Source organism: Chrysoperla carnea, chromosome 5 (assembly GCF_905475395.1).
Source record: "Chrysoperla carnea chromosome 5, inChrCarn1.1, whole genome shotgun sequence".
Lineage (NCBI taxonomy): Eukaryota > Metazoa > Arthropoda > Insecta > Neuroptera > Chrysopidae > Chrysoperla > Chrysoperla carnea.
Window position 1 is genome coordinate 53,340,905 of NC_058341.1, and position 22,068 is coordinate 53,362,972.

Below are 22,068 nucleotides of genomic sequence, written 5' to 3' on the forward strand. Positions count from 1 at the left end.
TTAATTTTCTTACAAATAAACAAGTGAAAACAAACCGTTGACTGAGTTAATTGTTGAAATACCATGTATAGACAGTTTTGATGACGCAATCGTTTGTTTTTTGACGTCACGTAAATAAAGAAAGATTTCCACTTTTAAATAGCCACACACACATAACTGATATTCCCATATTAATACATACTACAAAATTTTCACCTAATTAGTGCCCTCGTGGGTAAACAGTGATGTTTACAAGAATATGTTTCGAACAAAAGTTGTTTATTTTTTTATAAGGAACTTTTTTTACATTTAAACATTTGTTCTATCTCTAACGGCTTACAAGATGGGTCCAACGGACCCAAGACCCAATTGACCTATGTTGCTCATTTACGAACTCGACCTCACTTTTTACTTCTAAAGGACGCTATAAAAATATCAGCTTGATATCTCTTTTCGTTTTTGAGTAATCGTGATGACAGACGGACAGACAACAGACGACAGACAGACAGACATACTGAAATGGACTAATTAGGTGATTCTATGAACACCTAAACCAAAATTTTTTTCATAGCATCAATATTTTTAAGCGTTACAAACTTGGGACTAAACTTAATATACTATGTATATTTCATATACATGGTATAAAAAAGGTATGATACTTGGATCACTATGGTTTTACAGTTCCCAATTAGTATCGGCACACGGAGGTTTAACAAATGGTCATGCGTTAAAATATCATAAAAAACATGTTTACGTCACTTGAAATGGTCCTAGGGGGGAAATGTACAAAAGAAAAATAATTAGAAAATAATTTGTATTGAAAGTGTATCTGTATTTACTTAGGTGTGTGCATGCAATTACATTCTGGTAATTTGCTGTATAAATATGGACTAATTTTTACTTGTTTTTTTAATTTTTAACAAGCATTACTAATTAACTTTTTTTTTTTTTTTTAATTAATCTTGGAAAAACAAAGAAATAGGTTAAGAAAAATCAGTGCTAAAATCATCAGTTTTTCCAATGAGTAAATAAATAAAATAATTTTTTTTATACAAAATGTCGTGCAATATCAAATTAATATTAACTATATCTGTGATAATTATTCATAATATCAATTCACTTACAATACGAGAAAATGTAATTACTGATGAAAGATTCCTAGATAATCCTCATTATGATACATATGATGAGTTAACAACCTTATATCACAATTTGACTGAAAAATATTCCACAATTGCCAAATTACATTCAATTGGTGTATCTGTTGAACGTCGAAATTTATGGGCGATGGAAATCACGAAAAATGTGAAACAAGAACGAGAACTCTTAAAACCAATGTTTAAAATTATTGGAAACATGCACGGAGATGAAACACTCGGACGCCAACTTTTGATTTATTTAACGCAATATTTATTAGCGAATTATGAGACGAATCTTCGGGTACGGAAATTGGTGGATACTACTGATATTTTTATTATGCCTACAATGAATCCTGATGGATACGCTCGAGCTCAGGTAATGATTAAGACGGTTTAAAATATATAAGTTTTGTGTATAATGGTGCTTTGAATTTTGCAGCAAGGTCGATGCGAATCTTTAAAAAATTATGTGGGTCGAAATAATGCCAATGGAGTCGATTTAAATCGTAATTTTCCTGATCAATTTTTTAATAATTCAAAAGTTCCAGCGCAGAAGGAAACGTTGCTTATGATGGAATGGATTCGATCAAATCCATTTGTATTGTCGGCTAATTTGCATGGAGGTGCAATTGTTGCAAGTTATCCATATGATGATTCACCGTAAGTTGTATTGGTTTAAATTTTAAGTATTAATATGACTCAAGAAGATGGTCTAAATTAAAATTGGGAAGCCAAAAAAAGAACTTTCATTTTGAAAGTCTAATAGTCAAGGGTTTTTCAAACACAAAAGGGTGAATAAATTTTTAAGAGGCAGCCAATTTAAAAAAAACATTATTAAAGATTTAATTTACTGCTGCATTACTGTAAAGCTAAATTACATATCTTAAGTTTTGTAATTGTGCCATTTTATTCCTTCAAAATTACACACCTGTATTACTGTAAAGCTATAAATTACATTTTTGAAGTTTTGTAATTGGACCATTTTATTCCTTCAAAATTACACTGCTGAATTACTGTAAAGCTAAATTACATTTCTTAAGTTTTCTAATTATATCATTTTAGTCCTTTAAATTACTCGTAACTTCTTCTTTTTCACTGAAAATTTAAATAGTAATTGTTGGGATAATTATTTATTGATATTTCATTTAATGATTAATTTTTTTGTGTGGAAATTGGATTTAAAACAAATATTAATTTCATTTCAAAGTATTTGGATACCAAAAAATGAAAATGTCTTTTATACGTCTTTTGTGAAAAATTCATATCGATTATCCGAACGGTTTATGAGAAAAAAATAAGTTTTTTACCAAAAAACTTATTTTGAAACAGTTCTTAATTTTGATATGATTTTAAAGTTTAAAACTTGAGGAATATTGATAAAACTTTTTTTTACGTAAATGGTAAAACATTTTTTAAAAATACTTATTGACTAAAAAACCAACATTTATCACGACTTCTTCTATACACCAGCGTAGAAGGGGCTGTTTTCAATATAATTAATTTATCGTAAACCGTACAGAGAAACGCCTTGAAATTTATGCAGAAGGCGTATTAAATACTCATTGACACGTAATTTAAGTTTTTTGGTAACACGTTCAATTGTTTTCGAAATACCTTAAATAAATTATTTTATTTTAATATAATTCTGCACGAGAGAATTAAGGCTTAATGTTTTCTCAAAAGAATAATATCATAGATACATAGAGAATGTATATGGCGTAAGCAGTGCCTCAGAGTGAGTTACTGGGAACTAAATAAAACCATTCAACGCATGCTATATGTTCATTAGCACATATTTGTTGTCGCTAGTATAAATCTCAAATTCCATTCAAATTTCAGACCAATTTTAATTTAATACATGGGATTCTCTATGTATATGTTATATATACAGTAGAATCTCGATAACTTAAACCTCGGTAACATAAAAACCTCTGTTACTTCAAAAAATACTATGTTCCCTTCCCATCAGAGCCCAAAACCTCTATAACTTAAAATACGCAACCTCTATAACTTAAATAAATAATCTCTGTATAGGCCCTCAGTAACTACATAGAAACATGTACATACCTCTATATTAACTAGGGTACATAGAAACATGTACATACCTCTATATTAACCTTTACCTAACATAGACACTTGATAACTTAAAACCTCTATAACTTAAAATATTTTGTGTTTCCCTTGGACTTTAACTTATCGAGATTCTACTGTATATATATATACAGTCAAACCTGTTCAAGGGAGCACAGTCTCATTCTCGCTTATAGAGGTTTCTCACTAACCCGAGTCTCCCGCTAATGCAGGTACATGGGTAGCGGGTATGCAGCAATAACAAGTCACAGCAAGTACGAATGTATTTTTATTGTAGCTATAGTTCCTCCTAAATAATATAAATAAATAAAGCTCGACTGTCGCTTATAGAGGTATAGATAAGTAGCAGTCTCACTTACGGAGGTCCATGAGGGGAAAACCTGGCTATTACTCTCACTTATCCAGTTCTCACTTACTCAGGTTTGACTGTATATTTATAGGTAATATACTTGTTCGTTTTTTTAAAAATATTTTTTCAAAATTACTTATAAGTGTGTAAAATTTTAACAATATTATTTTTGTCAAACTTAAAATATATCTGCCCTATAATAAATATGATTAATGATTCTACAAGATATTTTGTTAACAATAAAATTTATTTAAATTTTTTATCAAATATTCAACAGTAATTTCAAGAAATTTATTGTTCGTACGGCCTTTCTCATATTGCTTTATTTTTAATAAAATTACGATCGACACTGTTTCAAGAACAATAGGGTATATAAGCATATTTTGGCTATATAAATATCGTACATTTTTTTTTACATATAAAGCTATCGTAGAATTCATTCTTAGATCACCCGAACACCCTCTTTAAAATCTTGTCATTGAATGTGAAACTTAAACTAATGCTCACCCGATTGTCTAAAATACTCATTATTTGGGGGATTGCATAAATGTTTGATAACTTTATGTCTTTACAACTTTTCGACCATATAATTAAACCAATTTCATTATTAATAATATAGCTGAAAAACAGGCTTTATTTTTATTGTAACGGATTATGGAACTTTTTAGTAAAGCAGGCTTATTCTTCAATTTTTATTCAAATCGCCAATCTCTAGTACGTCAGTCTCTTACTATGAATTTATATACGTATGTTTGTTTCCTTTAAGTAATTAGCTTTCTCATCAGTCCCTAGTCATACTTCTAGACATTTAAATTGTATTGTAGTTAGCTTCCTCGTCACTCCCTAGGCATAAACTTATAAAGTCATAAATTTCTCGTAAAATACTAAGTGACTGGTCCTTTTACAGTTTATACAATGCTTTAATTATCTACCATAAATAACACTTGGAGATCTAATTGGGATTTAATTATTATTAATACAAGCTAAGTTCATAAATCATCCTAATTTTTTGGAATGATCCATTTAGTTATTTTTTCATTATTATAACAAGGGCAATTAAATAACAATTTCCCATGGCTGGTCATGTGAGTAGAGTAGGGTCTGGCTCTGACAGTTCATGCATTGAAAAAAATCATCATTGATTTACGTAAATTTTCAATAATTTTTAACAGAAGTATACAGTTTATAATCTTTTTAGGGGACAACGTGGTGGTCCAAGTTTATCTCCCGACGATGCTGTTTTTAAACAATTAGCTCACGTATATGCTGATCATCATCCCTTGATGAGAAACAGCACCAATTGCCCAGAGGACTCATTTGTTCAAGGTATCACAAACGGTGCTGATTGGTATGATGTTCCAGGTGAGATTTATCAAATATAAAAAAAAAATTATGTAATAATTTGAAAACAATATTTTTTTTTTTGAATAGGTGGAATGCAGGATTACAATTACGTGCACTCAAATTGTTTTGAGGTAACGTTCGAATTGAGTTGTTGTAAATATCCAGACGCTAGCAAGTTAGTTACAGAATGGATGAATAACAAGGAATCACTTTTGTCGTATATTGAAGCAACGCACATGGGTATGAAAGGTTTTGTGTTAGATGAATTGGGAAACCCTATCGCCGATGCCAAAATTGTTGTCCAGGGTATTAATCATAATATTAGCTCAACAATGCGGGGTGAATATTGGCGATTACTTGTACCTGGTGATTATTCTGTTTATGCCGTTGCTGTTGGGTGAGTTGATTTTATGTTTGTTGATTTTTTTTCAGCACAGAAAATACCAATAAATAAAAATAGTACGGGAAAAGGAAGGATAACTTATTCGACCTCTTGATTTTTCGAACTTATTCCATTTTTGAAAGTAAATTTATTTCCACTTTTCATTAAAAATTTAAAATAGTAAGTCAGAAAATAATTTTCATAATTATGACATAATCAGGCTCGACTTTTTGTCGTAAGAACAGTACGTGATGTACAGGGGTGGATTAACCATGTTAAGACCCTTCAATTCTCGCGGCCACTTTTCAGCCATTTGAAGATCATCAGTTCTTTTCAAGTTGATGAAGGGATATGATTATAATGAAACAATATTATCTTTTCTAACTTTTTTGAATATCAAATCGTTCATAACATCTTGAAAGTTTACCGTTTCCAACATTTTAAATCGCCATTATCGACAATGAATTTAAACGGAAACTATGAACGTCATTGCGTTACGTAACGTAACGCATCCATATTATTAGTGCTACTACTCGATACTAGATGGTTCTGTTCTGTAAGTATAAAATTCATCAACTGGCAGCATGCTTTGGAAAAAGAAAAACAAAAATATTGCCATTGAGGATCCAAATTTTCCAATTTAATTTTCTCTCTATGAAACATTTTCAATTTTTTTGTGCGCGCACGGGACTTTTATGCAGTTACCTACTCTGTCTAATCTTTACTTTTTGACATGTCGTTTGCATCATATTTACCTCTGTATTACTAAAAACGCACATTTTAGAATATATTCTCCATGAAATTCGTACGTTTTTTTGACAAGGAGATACATCTAGTTCTTGTCTAATTTTCTTACCTAAACGAGAGAGTAAATGTTGACAAATTGGATATGATTATGAAAAATATTCACCATAAGAGAGATAAATAACTTCGCTAGTAGCAATACAAATAATAAAACGAATCTCTTATTTTACAGATATTTACCAAGTACTTTAGTACAAGTAACAATAAACGAAAATGAAACATTAATACAGAATTTTACATTAAAAGAAAATAAAGAAGGTAATGACTACTACAATTATTAAATAAGATGAGCAATATATTCACAAACATTTTTTGTATGTTAATAATAATTCGAATCTCACAAAAAATTAAATAATATTAATCTCATAAATATTTTGTAACTCTTCACATATGTTATGCACTTAAGAGCACTTTTACATATACTGAAAAAACCAGACTTCGTTAATGCTTTCATTCGAAACTGACTCGAACAACAAATCTTATCTTGAGCACTCTCTTTGTACAAATTATTCCACTTTTTAGAGTCTTTTATCGTTTTCAATCAGAAGTCAAACGTATTAATCATGGAAAAATTATTTAAAAATCTCATATTATTTTCTTGAAAACCATCACTTCTTTCATTCTTATTTTAATAATTTCTTTCGTTTAATAATTTTTAATTCGTCTTTTCATTTTCATTCCCTTTATACTTTACGCAACATAAATTGTTTTGCTATCATGTCCAAAATTATTTTATTTTGAATTGATATTTGTGTTCCATCAAGCAAATTTGGTCGAAAAACGAAGTAATTTATCTAATATACAATATTTCGGCTCGTTGAAGAAGTTGAGAACAAAGATTTTGTTGGTTTATCTATGAAAGTTAATTTTGGTTCGCAACTGGGCTATCGACTCGAGTTTTGTCAGTATGTGTGAAAAGAATCTTAATCATTTTTTACAAATTTTTTTAACGAGCATCTACTTAACACTTTTACAAGTTTTTAATAAAAATAGCATTTAAAAAATAATTACGATATACTGCTACCATTTTTTTCAATTTTGCTTGTGTTGTTTCTACCAAAATTGCTTATACATATAATTTTTTTTTAAATTTACTAAATAAGCTTTATATCAAAGTTGTGTTGAAGTGAAACTTTAATAATCCATTGTTAAGTTGTAAAAAAAAGCGTTTTTGCTATTTATTTGAAATAATTTTTTATGCTAAAACATGTATGGGATTTTCTAAAAGTATGTATACAGTTAAACAGCCCGCCTGAATATTTTTGTATTCATACTTTTGGGATACCTTGTATAACAAAACGATATAAATGATTATCTAAGCCGCCATAAATTTGATCTCAATAATTGTAAAATACAAGATAATTATATGTAATAGCAATAAAATATGTAAAGCTTTGTAACGGATTTTAATTGATAATATTAATAAGAGGGAAACCGCAAATGGGTACCTAGTACCTAGGTCAAGGGCTCTTCTATGTCCTACTTGAGAACAGTCTGTAACCCGAAGACAAAACTGCTCCGGGTAAGAGGTGCTATTTTAAGCAGATGAAGTTATAGGATTCTGTAGATTCTCGGCGGAAAGGACACAGCTTTTTCGCCAGGATTGCTCTTAGGATTGATGGGTCCAAGTTGTGACGGATTTTAGTCGAAAAGTTTCCTATCAAGGTCTCTATCAAAATTTTAACCATTACCGACTGTGATATATTTACAAAAAAAGTCATATAAATTAAGAAAAATGATCAAATCTTAAAATATTTTACCTTCGTCCTCATACCCTCCTAAGATGAATCGCAATCTTAAAGAACACATTTTGTCATATCCTTGTACGCTTAAAAAACTCAATGGATGATGACAATGGGAAATAAAAGAGTTTTGAAGGTAGAATAATTTTTCGAAAGCTTAGAGGTGCGTCTCTTCTCGCTTGGCAATCCACTATTGTATTCTGATCGAGCAAGCATGGCATTTACTAAATGCTAGTCACAATACTTGCAGAAATGCTAGAGAAATTTTTTGGATATTCATGGAGATATCTCACATATCTTTTCCAAAACGCATATGTCTTCAAAACCACTTTTACGTCTCTATTATGACAGTGTGGAATAGTGAAAATGGAAGACCGCATTTGCGGTAAATCTTCTAATTTTGCACGTGTTCTTTAAGGAGGACAGTCTGATAATTAAAATCTTGAGTTTTGCATGTAGAATAAGATGAAATATATTAAAATCTGCATAAATTAAAAAGTTTCACTTTTGCAGTATTAACTGCTTAATTAATCACAACAAATTAATTTTATAGGTTATGGAAATTAACGCATGTGTTTCTCTCTCTATTTTTTTAACTAATTAAATTTAATTTGCATGGTGTTGGCAATTTAGGTTTTTTAAAAGTTAATAAAAAGAACTTTGGGATTTGAAATTCGCCTCAAACCTAGATCAATTTTTCGTATTATAAATAGCTACAATGGACTCGGTAATCCAACAAACGTTATGCAAGGTGGTATCGAATTATCGAATATTTCGGACTATGGAGTACTGCCACAAAGCCACTGTAATCCGTAACTTTTTGAAGAAGAATACCTTGTAAACTGACAAATTACATATCAGCTACGAAGAATTCATGTATTTATAATAAATCTGCATTGTAATTACGGTTATAGTTATATTGAATTACAAGGGGTGCCGGAATAGACAGTGACCGGATTACCGTGGGTCTATCGTATTTCGATTATAATAAAACCAATAGCAATACGAATTGGTTAATCATAATATGATTCTACAGAGATATGTTGCAGGGAAATGTCTTATCTGAAGAATAATTATAATAGAGAGAGGTTGCATGCTTTTTAATTAATTTTTTTTTTTTTCAAAAGTTGTCTAAAAATTACTTTAAAAAAATTTTAATTGATTTAATTTTCCTTTTTTAATATTCTTTCTAAACTGTAAACTCAAACGCCAGTGACGTCGCCATATCGCTTTAGTATTTCCACCTCACGGAAAAATGATAAAATAACATTCAAGGTAGTAAATGGTTTGTCTCTCAATTTTTTTTTCACTATATTATAACATAATTTTACATGCAAACAAACCGAAAAAATATAAATTTAGCGTAATTCCGATTGGCTACCAGTCTCAACGGATATTGACCGATATTAAAAAATAATTCATATTCAACTTTGAATCTCAGTGATTCTACTCATTATAAGCTTGTATATGAGTTTTTTTTTTTTTTGGTTCAGTGAACGCTTTGTAAAAAAAATAAATTCAAAATCAAAAAACAACAAAAATGTACAAAAAAGGTCTAAGTACTCTCTTTCTTGGCAATAATTTCTAAAACTTACTATATTATTTACAAGATAAATGTCATATAATAAAAAAAAAAAAATCTTTAAGAATAGAATACAAATGCATTCAATAAACGTTGAGAATCAAAACTTTTTTTCGAGTGTTTAATGGGCGGAAAATGGCTTTTATCAACCACCTCCTTTGTGACAAAAAATAAAATAATGCAACTCTTCTATTAGGTATTTTATACTAATTATGACTATATGTAATCTAAATACGTATTTATAATACCAAAACTGATCTAGGCATTGGGACGCATTTGAAAGTTTCAATTTTCTTTGGTTTATTTACAAGAGTATAAAATTTCTTTATGACTTTAATCACAGGTGCTATCAATTCTTCAACCAAATATTACCTTCCTATAATAATAATAGCAGCAATTATGATAACAACCTTAGCTATAATTATAATAATAAAAAAATTAATAATAAAAAGGCGTAAGGCGAACCTTGCTCTATAAGGTCGTTATTTTTATCAGTATCATTTAATGTTGTAGTTAAAACTAATAAATAATTTATGTGATATTTTTAATTTGTATATTTTAAGAAGAAATTTAAAAAAAGTATAATTTCAATAAATTTTCCAAACTTAACATACGGTTATTTTTTATTACTCTCTTTTTTTGCTCCAAAGAATTTGAGAAATTGAATTCACGCGCCCAAAGTATTCCCTTTTAATCCTTAGAGTTGTTATAGCTATCCTAATTTCCATCACCTATTTTAATTTGCTTTTTGGCACATTTTTTACAAACTAATTTCTAATTGGGAAAAAAATTGTTATTTGTTTTTGATTGAATAATAAATTACGTTTAAAATACAAACTTGTTTAAATGTTTGTAACTTTAAGTCGAATTAAGCTTTAAGTGGAATTTTAATTCAAAAGCCATATCGATGTCAGATCTTATATGCTTCTTTTATAAGTCTGATTGTAGGTTGCCAAATAGTGATTTTTCGTTTCAAAAATTTTCCCCGTCTTCAATATATCACACAGCTTAAACCTATTAAGAAAATATAGAAATAATTTTTTTGTTAAGTTCAGATTTCAATTTAAATCTTAATAAAGAGATTATTGTTTTTAATTACCTATTAAGAAAGAATAGGCGCAAGGTCATTTTTAAGCAAACGCTTCAAAAATAAATGAAGAAATTAGCAAAGAATATGATAATCTTTGCTTAAGTGATGTTAACATGATTTTGCTTTAGCTATCAAAAGAGGCAAGCTTTCTTAAAAATTCCTATTATTACGTATTAAAAGTTAGGTTCCCACTATCGAAGTTAAGAGTTAAGATTTCTATAAATTTAGAACTTCTTAGAAAGAGACAAATTTTGATTCTAAATTGGAGAAAAAATGCTTTCGTTAATCTCAAAATTTTTTATTTCTCTTGTAGTGAGTAAAAATTATAAAGTAGTCCAAAACACAACGGGATCAATCACGGATCAATATGGATTTTTAATCAAACCAGAATTTAAGCATCATAACTATGTTCAAATGGAAAAAGTTTTGGATAATTTGAATAAAAATTATCGAACAATTACGCGATTATACAGTATTGGAAAATCAGTTCAAGGACGTGAATTATATGTTATGGAAGTGACGGAAAATCCGGGCGTGCATATACCAGGTTTGTCAACAAGACGATTTTTGGCGTTTAAATGGTTTTATAATTTTACATTCTTATTTTAGGAAAACCAGAATTTAAATACGTTGGAAATATGCATGGGAATGAAGTTGTGGGTCGGGAAATGTTATTATTATTAATAAAATATTTATGTGAAAATTATGGTCTAGATCCAAGAGTAACAGAATTGTTGAAAACTGTAAGAATTCATATAATGCCATCAATGAATCCAGATGGTTATGAAAAATCTACACCTGGTGATGCTCAAAGTTTAGTCGGGCGTGCAAACGCCCATAATGTTGATTTAAATCGAAATTTTCCTGATCAATATGGAGAAACACCGGTATACAATATTTATAGATATAAATTTTGTATGTATAATTTATACATTATTTTTAATTTGCAGTTGAATCGTATGAGTGAAGCTGAAACGAAAGCAGTTATGGATTGGATTCAATCAATTCCATTTGTACTATCAGCAAATTTACATGGTGGAACTTTGGTTGCTAATTATCCATTTGATGATAATAAACAGCAAATAAGTGGCCTAGAAAATCCAAGCCCGGACGATGCTGTCTTTAAATATTTAGCTCACACATATTCAAATGCCCATCGTAAAATGCATTTAGGGGGTTCACCTTGTGTTGGTTATCCAAAAGAAGTATTTCCTGAAGGTATTGTCAGTGGCGCAAAATGGTATTCCGTGTCCGGTGGTATGCAAGATTGGAATTATATACAAACTGGATGTATGGAAATTACTTTAGAGTTAGGGTGTGTTAAATTCCCTTCAGAAAATAAATTACCGGAATTATGGTTAGATAATAAAGAAGCGTTAATTAAATTTATGGAACAGGTAAGATTAAACTGTGTTTTACAGTGGTGGAAAAATTCAAAATATTTTTCAAGAAATTTTAAACAAATTGGCTAAAAAGAGCTGCGGGGATGGATCGTGAATTTGTAGGGCCCTGGGCTAATACTACTTAAGGGCCTGACTAATTACTCTACTTATTGCCATTTTGTCAAATTAATCTTTTTCTATATTGATGTAGGTATACGGTATAGGAAAAAATAGAACAATATCTTTTTTAACTTGACATATGCGAAAAACTCGAAAAATAAGTTTAATCGAGGAAAAGTTTCAAACGAAAAATGTTAATTTCAAAGGGTATTGAAATGAACATCGTACACGGGTATTGAATTCAATCTTAAGTTTTTCGATTCATTTAAAATCTCATTCTAATTCATAACTGGCAAATATTAGACGAACACTTTAAGTTAGAAAGTTGTTCTTTATAAAAAGGCAAACATTTTTTGCTTGACACATTTTTTGTAGACCAAATAGTTGTAGACAGTAATTGATAGCAAAAATACCTTATAAGAAACTACATATCTTAGCTTTTTGCGCGTTTCTTCATTCAATTTGAACAAAAATGATCTTTATAGAAAAACAAACCACTTTTATTGGAAAATTTTTTTCGAAGAGTGCCTAGATTCCGCAGAAGACAAACGAAAAAACAATTTTGGGTAAAATTTTTCAATCAGTCTAATTTAAAGTGTTCATCTATCTATTACCAGGTATTCGCTCCGAGCGTGAATTTCGTTTCCATGACAACGATACACTACTTTAATTATAGAATTAATGGATGCATATATAATTGTGTGGATTGCATTGAAAACTTACATTTAAAATTTAATATTCTTGTTTCACAAATTTAAATAAATAATTACGATAATTAACATTTGAAAAATAATATTTGTACAATTTGATTTCTTATTTTCACAATTTTTAATGCATTAAGTTTAATTAATTAGTGTTTTTCAATCATTTTAATTTGACAGTTTCTATATCATTAACATGTAAATAATTGCAAATTAGTCATAACAGCCCACTTTATCTCCAAAATTTTTCACTTAAAGCGCTGGCATCGATTTTATTATCCCCACCATGACTACGCACACAACGAATAGAATAGAGTGAGCTTTTCATTGAGCCTGAAAACCTGAGTCAAGTTTATTGTCTGCTAAGATGGGCACCTATAGACCCAACATTTTTTGCTTGAATCATTTTTGCCGATAAAACTTATTTTTCGAGTTTCCAGCATATGTAAAATTTTTTGCAAGCAGCAATTGTTACGACATTATTGCAAAATAAATTAACAGGTTATGTGTAGTTTTAATATATAAATTATAAAGCAAACGTTATGCATTTTTGTGCTGCAAATTCCTTTATTTGTTCATCACATTGTAACCTCTTTTTTAATCGCAAATTATTAAAATAAATGATTTAATCGATATTTCCAAATTGTTGCCCTCCAGATCGTGAAGAAAGATCGCTCCGCTTAACAGTTAGTGAGTGGAACGTTAAAAAAACCTTAAAGATTGTATACCAATTTGGAAAACATCAACAAGTTTCTTTTCATAAATTAGCATAAAAATTTCACTGCAAGAGGTGTAAGACTCATGGCTTCGCGTCATCTGGATACTGATCAATGATATTACGTACGCTTTCCAGATCTGCATATTCCATATTTTTGTTTTGCAAATCCATTAAAAATTTAAATTATGTTTTCAATGGAGGAAGGGAGCCTTTCATATCCACGGAGCTCTGGACTGTTGTCCATAAAGCCCTTAAATAGATCTGCCCCTGGAAAGCTGCCGCTTCTTAGATTGGACAAAAAATTATTCAGGAGTAGGGTCTAATCCCAACCAGGCTGGTTTTTTTTAGCTAGCAATACCGTTTGGTCTATTGCGTCATACTATATACTCCGGATTTGAACTGCTAAAGGAATACCAGATAAATGTTTATGGGAATATTTTTTCGTAGGTTCATAAAGGAATACATGGTTTTATACGCAGTCATATTGGCACACCCATACCAAATGCTACAATTATTGTTAGCGGTATAGATCATGCCGTAAAAACCGCTAAAGATGGTGATTATTGGCGTATACTTTTACCAGGAAAATACAATATTACTGTGCGTGCGACAAAATATCAAAGTGAAACTGTTGAAGTAACAATACCCGAAAAAGATGGGCAATTATCATTGAATATTACACTGATGCCAGATGATCCTCAACATTGGTCAAGTGCTTATGATTTTGGTATATCAGAGAATCAATATCGGTTGAGGTATCATACAAATAACGAAATATTCTCAATTATGGGTGACTTGGAAAATAAATATTCACAGTATGCAACCTTTGAAGCTGGTGAAACGTTAGTTCAAATTTCAATTCATTCGTTAAAAGTGACTAATAATGTAAGTAAACGATTTTTTTTAAAGTAGCATATCGTCTCTGTAATATAATTTATACTAAGTGCAATTGGCCCAAGGACTCCATACCACTGTATATTTGCCGTTTTCGAGATATTCCATATCAAAATTCTCGATTTTCATTGAATTCCAAGAGGGGCTCTATCATATCCAATTTTTTTTTTATTAATTCTTCTGCAAAGTAAAAATTTTCGCGTGTGTGTGATGTGCGCGTGCCGTGGTTATGTGTTTCAAGAACAAAGTAATCTTTTTTCCAATACTTTTTGAATAATTTATGCATTCAAAACTTCAGGACCGTTTCCATTGTTTCTGACATTTATAACTTCATTCATTCATATCGAACATAACTCAAAAATCATATAATAGCAGTAACATGAGAGCAAGAGCCCAGTGTTCGTTCTCCCGATTAACGAGTACAGTAATAACCAGAAATGGGATGTCGTCTTTTCTCTTCATCTTTTGAATTTTTAATGTAAGATATCCTAAGTTGATGACGAGTTGCTTGTGTAAATCGAAACCAAAGTCTGACTCTCACAAATCCTGGCTCATTTTCCTCGTCCATCTGATATTTTGCATCACGGATTTCTGGTACGCCTCCTAATATTATCTTGTACTTATGATGGCAACAAAAATATACTCCCAAATTCTGGCGACATTTGACCGAAAGCCATTTTCCTTATACAGTGGCCGGGATCTGCTGCTTTTCGATAAATCATTTTAACATAAAACCTGGCCTTCATTTGATGTTCATATGATCATAAGTTTAAAATGACATTCCAACTCGTAAAAAGTTCATATGACTCCCTCCAAAAATTTTCTGAATCCACGCTTGAATATCAACAAAATAGTTAATAATGGCATAAACCTTACGTTAATATGACTCCAAAGATACCATTCTGACGTCACATAATATTATTTATTAATTTAACTTTAACAAATTGAACTTATTTAGATTTTCTCATATACAGATCGATCAATCCGAAGACAAGAAATTCCACGTAGCTTTAATTGGTAACATGTATGCAACGCAACCATTAGGTCGTGAACTTCTTATATATTTAGCACGCCATATCTTAGTTGGTCGTAAGATTGGTGAAAAAGCAGTCATTGATATTATGAACAACGCTGTTTTACATTTTATACCCGTTGTGGATTTATCATTTGAAAAAATTGGTGAAACTCAAGAAAAAATTGATAATTGTTATAATATATCCGCGGATTTTGTTGAAATCGGTGATCAATTAATGAATTTGGGACGTCGTGGTAATCCACAAGTCAATGTTGCCACATCGTTGAAACAAATGCTGTTAAATGAAAAATTTGATTTAGTATTAAATGTTGAAGGGGGTTCAATATCTGTTACGTAAGTTTTTAGTCTAGTTTTTTATCTTTCAAGTTGATAAATTTTTGAATTAAAAAATTTTTTTAATTAAATAAAATATTTTTTTAGTGGCCCACATACAGACGATGAAACGAATCCTTACAATAGTTTTGTAGAAGCATTAAAACCTAGTTTGGTATTTGCACCAGCGTGTGATAAAAAACCATTACCAAAAACAAGAGAATTAGCTAATTATATGTACAAGGAGTATGAAATACCAATGATAACTGTTGGCGTGGATTGTTGTAATTATCCATTGGTCAATAATTTACAGTATGTTTGGCGTGCTGCTATTCATCCATTAAAAGCATTTTTGGATTTTACACGAATGGGTAAGTTCAACAGCTTGTCAGAATTTCTCAAAAATTATTCAATCTGAGTCTGCTTCGAAATTGGCAAGTAGGTTTTTTACTCACCTGAGTCGTCAACGTGCCTTTCTATTTACTCTATAGTCTTTTGTACGTTAAATGGGCAAATGGCTTATTTTTGGATAATTATTTGTATATTTAACCTGATGATAACTTTTGTCCCATATATGTGGCAAAATATTTTACAATTGTTGATCACAATTGATAGATGGAAAAAATTTTGTTTTTCTTAAATTTTAAGTTGAATATTAAACTACCCGATAGTTTAAAAGTTTAAAAATAAAATTAACCTAATAGTTTTTCAAAATTTCCCGTACATGGCACATAAAATATCATAGTTTGTGATTTTTCGTCATTTAAAATTAAAAATTCATTCCCTTAGTTAAGAGAAAAAAATTGTAAAGTTTCATTAAAATCCATTCAATAATTTCCGAAATGGTCCAGCGAAGCATGCGGGTAACTGTTAATATCGTTATAAATTATAGCCTATGTTTTATTCTGACGTATGAGCTAAATTATTGTAAAGTTTCATTAAAATTCATTCAGTAGTTTTCGAAATAGTTCGGTGAAGAGGACAGATAACTGCTAGCGCATAATAAGCCTAAAGCCTTCCTCGATAAATGGGCTATCCAACACTAAAAGAAATTTTCATTTCGAACTAGTAGTTCCTGAAATTAGCCAAACAATACACTTTAAGCTTCTTTATTATATTATTTAAGAGATATGTTATAAGTTTTATTTTATTCATAACTAAATGAATATATTACTTAAAACGTTGTCTTTTGTAAAAAAATCAAAAAATATAAAATAACACTTTTTCTAGGGATAAATGGTTATGTGATTTCTGGATATCCATCAATATTAATGACAAATGCCACAATACGTATTGATGGATCCAATAAATTGTATGAAGTGAATCGAAATACTGCCTTCTATAAAATAATGTTACCCGAAGGCAATTACAATTTAATTATATCTTGCCATAATTACGCTACATTAAATTTGCCGATTTACATTCAACATAACGAAATCACCACTGTAAATATCACGCTAGAAAAATTAACGGGCGACGGAGATGTTGAAATACCCAATCAAAGTAAAATCATTCAAAATAAATCTGGTGTTAAAGGTAAGCAACATTTTATAAAATAAATATTTCGAATAATTAACTAATTGTATCCTATTTTTGCAGGATATATTATCGATTTGGAAAATTTGAGCGTGCCAAAAGCAAAAATTGAATTTATTAATAAGAAATTAAATACTACTGAAACAATTTATTCAGATAAATATGGAAATTTCTTACATTATTTAAGTCCTGGAAAATATGTGGCACGGATTACTGCTGATGGTTTTGTTCCTAGCGTGAAAATAATTCGAATAATGGATAAGGCCGAATTACAAGATGTTGTTGTACGAATGATTACTGATGACAATATTTTTAATGTACCACGATTAGCTTTTATTGGATTGTTAAGTAAGTACAGAGCATGCACATATCGTTAACTTTCCGCTCCCTTCACCCCTTTTTTGTCGAAATACTATGGTATGTCGCGATTTTGAAGTTTGCACACCTCCACAATCCCAACAGATCTAGTTAAGGAGTTATGTTACTATTTTTCAATAAGTTAATTCTGAATTCTTAATTCTGAGTTACAGAAAAAATCTTTTCGAAAACTCGATCTCTACATCGCAATATATATTGAGCTAGGCTAAACCGTTTAGTCCATCTTTATACATTTTCGATCTAAGATATGTTTTGAGACGATGCAAAGTTGAAAAAGAGCGTTCAATCGTCACTATTGTCACAAACAAAACTGCCAGAACACAAAGCATTTGGTAGACATTTGGAAACGCATCTTCATTGCAAATTTCGAGTGCTTCCAGGCTATTTTTGACGTCCTGCCCTGCAATGCGTTTTCGCCAAAGTTTAACATCGTCGACTCAGATGTCACGGGAATCATCGTGCAAAATTAAAGAGTATGGTTCAAAAGTTGAGAGTATGGTTCAAAAATCTTCATCAAAATTTTTAATATTTTTGGGAAAGAGACTAGAAAAATTTGATAAAATATTACGATGTACGTTTGTAGATCGTGATCCGGAAATTGTTCTGAGTTTGAGATTCACCCTGATTACATGCACTAACGTCCTGTTGATAAACGTACGATATCAATACAATTCACTAAGGCACAAACCTGATTGATATTCTTATCATATTAACTGTAACAGCATCCTTATACTTACATTTTCGATTACAATAATTTCAATGCGTCATATTTTACACAAAAGGTGACGAATATCCATGGTCAACAGTCCCAAGATCAAAAACCAATAAATATCAACTAATGTCCAAATAGCTTAAACAGCTGACTAGTCATTGGAAATTCGTTTCATAAATGGCTACATTTACAGGATGTGGGAGTTATGAACCCCAACCCCTTCCCATGTGTACGGACCTGGTCTACATCTCAACAACCTTTTCCCTTTTTTATGCCAAAAAGAGATTCAAGGAAAATTTTTAAAACGAAGCCTTTACTGCTCACGTTTTTGTTTTTTTATTTTTCAGGTGTAATTTGTCTTTCAATATTGGGTATAGCAATATGTGGCTTTGCTTATTGTCGTCGAAAACGAATAGCAAATCGTGATTATGGATTTTCAATTTTACCACAAAAATCTACATATTACGACGACGAAGAATACGATTATGATGATGAAAAAGATACAGAAATATTTCGTACTCCGTTGAAAGTTCATTTACCGGAAGAGAAAAAACCGTTAGCAATACAACCGTACTATGATAATCTAAATGGTGACGAATCCAACGATTCCGATGAAGATGAACTAGTGATATTAACGCAAAACGGAGCGGGAGGAATATCGCCGCCCAGTAACTAAATAGTTTGATCTAAAACGTGTTGTGAGCCAAAGTTAAAATTTTTGTTTCCTTTTTTATTTTACAAAACTAAAACGTGCCTGTTTAAAAAACCAATTACATATCGTAATTATAACTTATTTTTAGATAACTTAATGAAACTTATAATTTAAGTTAGTCATAGAATTTTTCTAAAATTGTTGACCAGTGAAGTATAAATGAATCTCTCTCCGTCTCAATAGATTCTATAACTCTAATGATTCCATAAATAACTTTAAGATATTACTTTGCTTTTTATAATCCAAATTAACTTCTTCCAAAACTATGAAAATAAGATAAAACACTGTCAGATGTCTATACTAAGTCTAAATACTCAACAGATATGATCACTAAAACTGTTCTTCTTGCTTTTCCTTTACCAACAAGTATTATTATCATAGACAGTCAGGGGGCGTACATTTTTCTGCCCTTAATAATATTTATATCTCAAATAAATAAACAATACATTAATATAAATCCGATTATCTTAATTTTGAAGGCATGGTGCTATTGCTCCGAGATCTCCACAAAAGAAGGGAGACGTCGGGAAAAAAAATTGTTCATTTTATTTGGAAAATAATTAGAAATAATGCCTCCACTCCTTTGTTGCCCCAGACCCTCGAGACCTCTAAATCCGCCTTTGCAAACGATTTTAGTTAAAAATGATACCAATTTTTTTTTCCTACTTTTAGGCAAATTTGAATATGGCGACTAGATACCCTTCATTTAGTTCTTAAGTAAAAAAATAAATAATAGCTTTGTTGTTTTCACCAAAAGCCACTCTGCGCTTGCGCGTAGAGTTGCGTAAAGGTTAATTCACCTCTAACATTGACCCTGTTCAGAACAATTTAATTCTAAGCTGGAAACTCAGCATATCTAAGAAATAACATATACAATTAGCTAGTCAAGTGATTCAGAAATCTTTGCAGTAAGTCATTGATAGCTAGCAAAAAAATGATCTTAGCTTTTAGAACCATAGAAAACATAAACTAAGGAAAGTAAAGTTGTATACTAAATTTTTGTATACAAATTTAAACATAAAAATCGTTTTACGATTATAATTAATGTTTATGATTTACTGTTTTATATGAAACGATCATTATATTGAGATATTCCGGCAGCAAATTCAATTTTCCGGCAGTAAAACGTGAATAAAATAGCTCTGAATGTCTTAGCATTGATACTGGAATATAAATTCAAATTTACTTTCATTTTAGAGATGCTGTTCTTCAGATATAATAATAATAACAGCTGAATCCATTTCTGGGTATATGAATTCTCCCGAGATTATTCTTGTAGTACAAGCAACAAGTTGAGGATATGCTTCCAAGCTTGTTTTTTCGTTGACAATCTCATATACGAGCTGCTCGCGTATTTTCTAAAAAGATCGCAGCCTTCCTCTGCTTGTACGCATCAAATGTTCTACCCAGCTCTATTTGAGTTGCTTGCTTAGATAAAAAAGCAGCGTCATGTATTTTTGATATTTTGAGCATATGTTTCTCCAGTTTTCTTTGTCGCGTACTAAGTTTGGCACTATTTGTTTGCGATGTTGCCCAAGTTTGACATCCATATAGCAACACTAGCGTTATTGCGATATCAATTGGATTTAATCGATTGAGGAAGATTGGTGTTGAAGAGTTCGTTGAGCGAGATTATTTGACCTAGAAAACATCTTCTTCTACATATTCGAGCTGTTGGTTTTCTCTAGATATATCGACTTTGTTACCATTTGGAATAATTTTACTCTTGTTGAGATTTATGCGTAGGCCAGCCTTTATAATTTCTTAGATATACTGAGTTTTTAACTTAAGTCTTGCCAAAACACTAAGTTGTTTTGAACAGGTACAGTGTGTAAAATAAAGAGCGGTAAATATGACAGACTGCAAATTATTTAGATTAAGTATAGACATAAGTCCTTTTTCTTTTATCAAGTCCCAAGAATAAACAATACTCTTTAGTTATTAAAATTGAGAAACTCAAAACTAATGCAAAAAATGATATTTGAAGGGTTTTTTTCATTTGGAGAATATTTACAGATTGTTTTGTCTCTAATAAGGCTAAGGTCACAAAGATGCGTTACACTTGTGTTGAAAGAAATAATTTGGTTTAAATAGAGCTATTCATACGAACGTCAATTTCAACGATCGCGGTCTATTTACACCATGTACTTCTAACAAACGTGTATTGTAAAAACCATCCGTTAAAATCGACACTAGTGCCAGCTTAGCCTAAGAAAATACAGATAAGTTCTCTTTATTTACTAAATAGCTTTTTACATGCCTTTAAATAGGAAGCTTTTAATATTCCAGTTATTTAGGGACCAAATTCATTTTATCCTTTTTTTTAAGTTAAAAACGTGACATTCTAATAAAAAAAAAATGTAGGCTGTGTTGTTATTTAAAAAAAAAAAATGTTGTTGATTACACAAATCGAACAAAAAAATTTACAGTTTTTTGATAAGATTTTTTATAGTAGAAGATTGTTGATAGAAAATTTTACGGTTATGTTTTTGCTTGTGCGGTTTCAGGATATTTGTAATTAATATAATATATATTTTATTAAATATTGATAATTGTATATTTATTATAAAAGTAATTAATAAATAAATATATTATAAATTTTCTAAATATTTCAGAAAAGATAATTTGTAAGTGTAGTTTATGAAATTTCTTATTTTAGAAAGTGGAGAGAATGTGTAGAAATAATCGAAATTTGAAACAAAATGTCTCAAGCATATAGCATTGCATAATTTTATGGTATTACCAAGTAAGTAGCGCTAGAGGTGTTTTTTTTCGAAAGGGAGTGATGGTACACACAATCTCAACCGATGGTTTTCGTAATTTATCAACATAATCTTAAATCATGAAGAATTTTCGATACCCAGATCTGTAACACCAAAAGTTACAATGGGGTACATATCAGTATATTCTCAGCCAGGCCGCTCTTCGGGTTCTTGAGGCGTCAAGATTTCAATCGAGAATAGTCTATGAATGCTTTGAGGAACTGAATTGCCTAGTACTGAATAACACAGTCAGACTGATCTAGGCACCGGGCAACTCTGGCGTTAAAGGGAATAAAGCAGGTA

The 22,068-nt window shown here is 30.4% G+C and overlaps 1 protein-coding gene across 1 annotated transcript; it reads left to right on the forward strand.

The window, feature by feature from the left end:
• The first annotated feature begins 816 nt into the window (after window positions 1-816).
• On the forward strand, window positions 817-21,384 carry LOC123300977 (carboxypeptidase D). The gene is made up of 14 exons (XM_044883674.1): window positions 817-1,494; window positions 1,558-1,778; window positions 4,757-4,920; window positions 4,990-5,299; window positions 6,261-6,346; window positions 10,816-11,049; window positions 11,112-11,389; window positions 11,453-11,899; window positions 13,871-14,308; window positions 15,292-15,686; window positions 15,774-16,036; window positions 16,896-17,201; window positions 17,265-17,549; window positions 18,639-21,384. Exons 1-14 carry the CDS (start codon window positions 1,036-1,038, stop codon window positions 18,965-18,967), a joined length of 4,215 nt encoding a protein of 1,404 aa, XP_044739609.1. The 5' UTR covers window positions 817-1,035; the 3' UTR covers window positions 18,968-21,384.
• The last annotated feature ends 684 nt before the right edge of the window (window positions 21,385-22,068 follow it).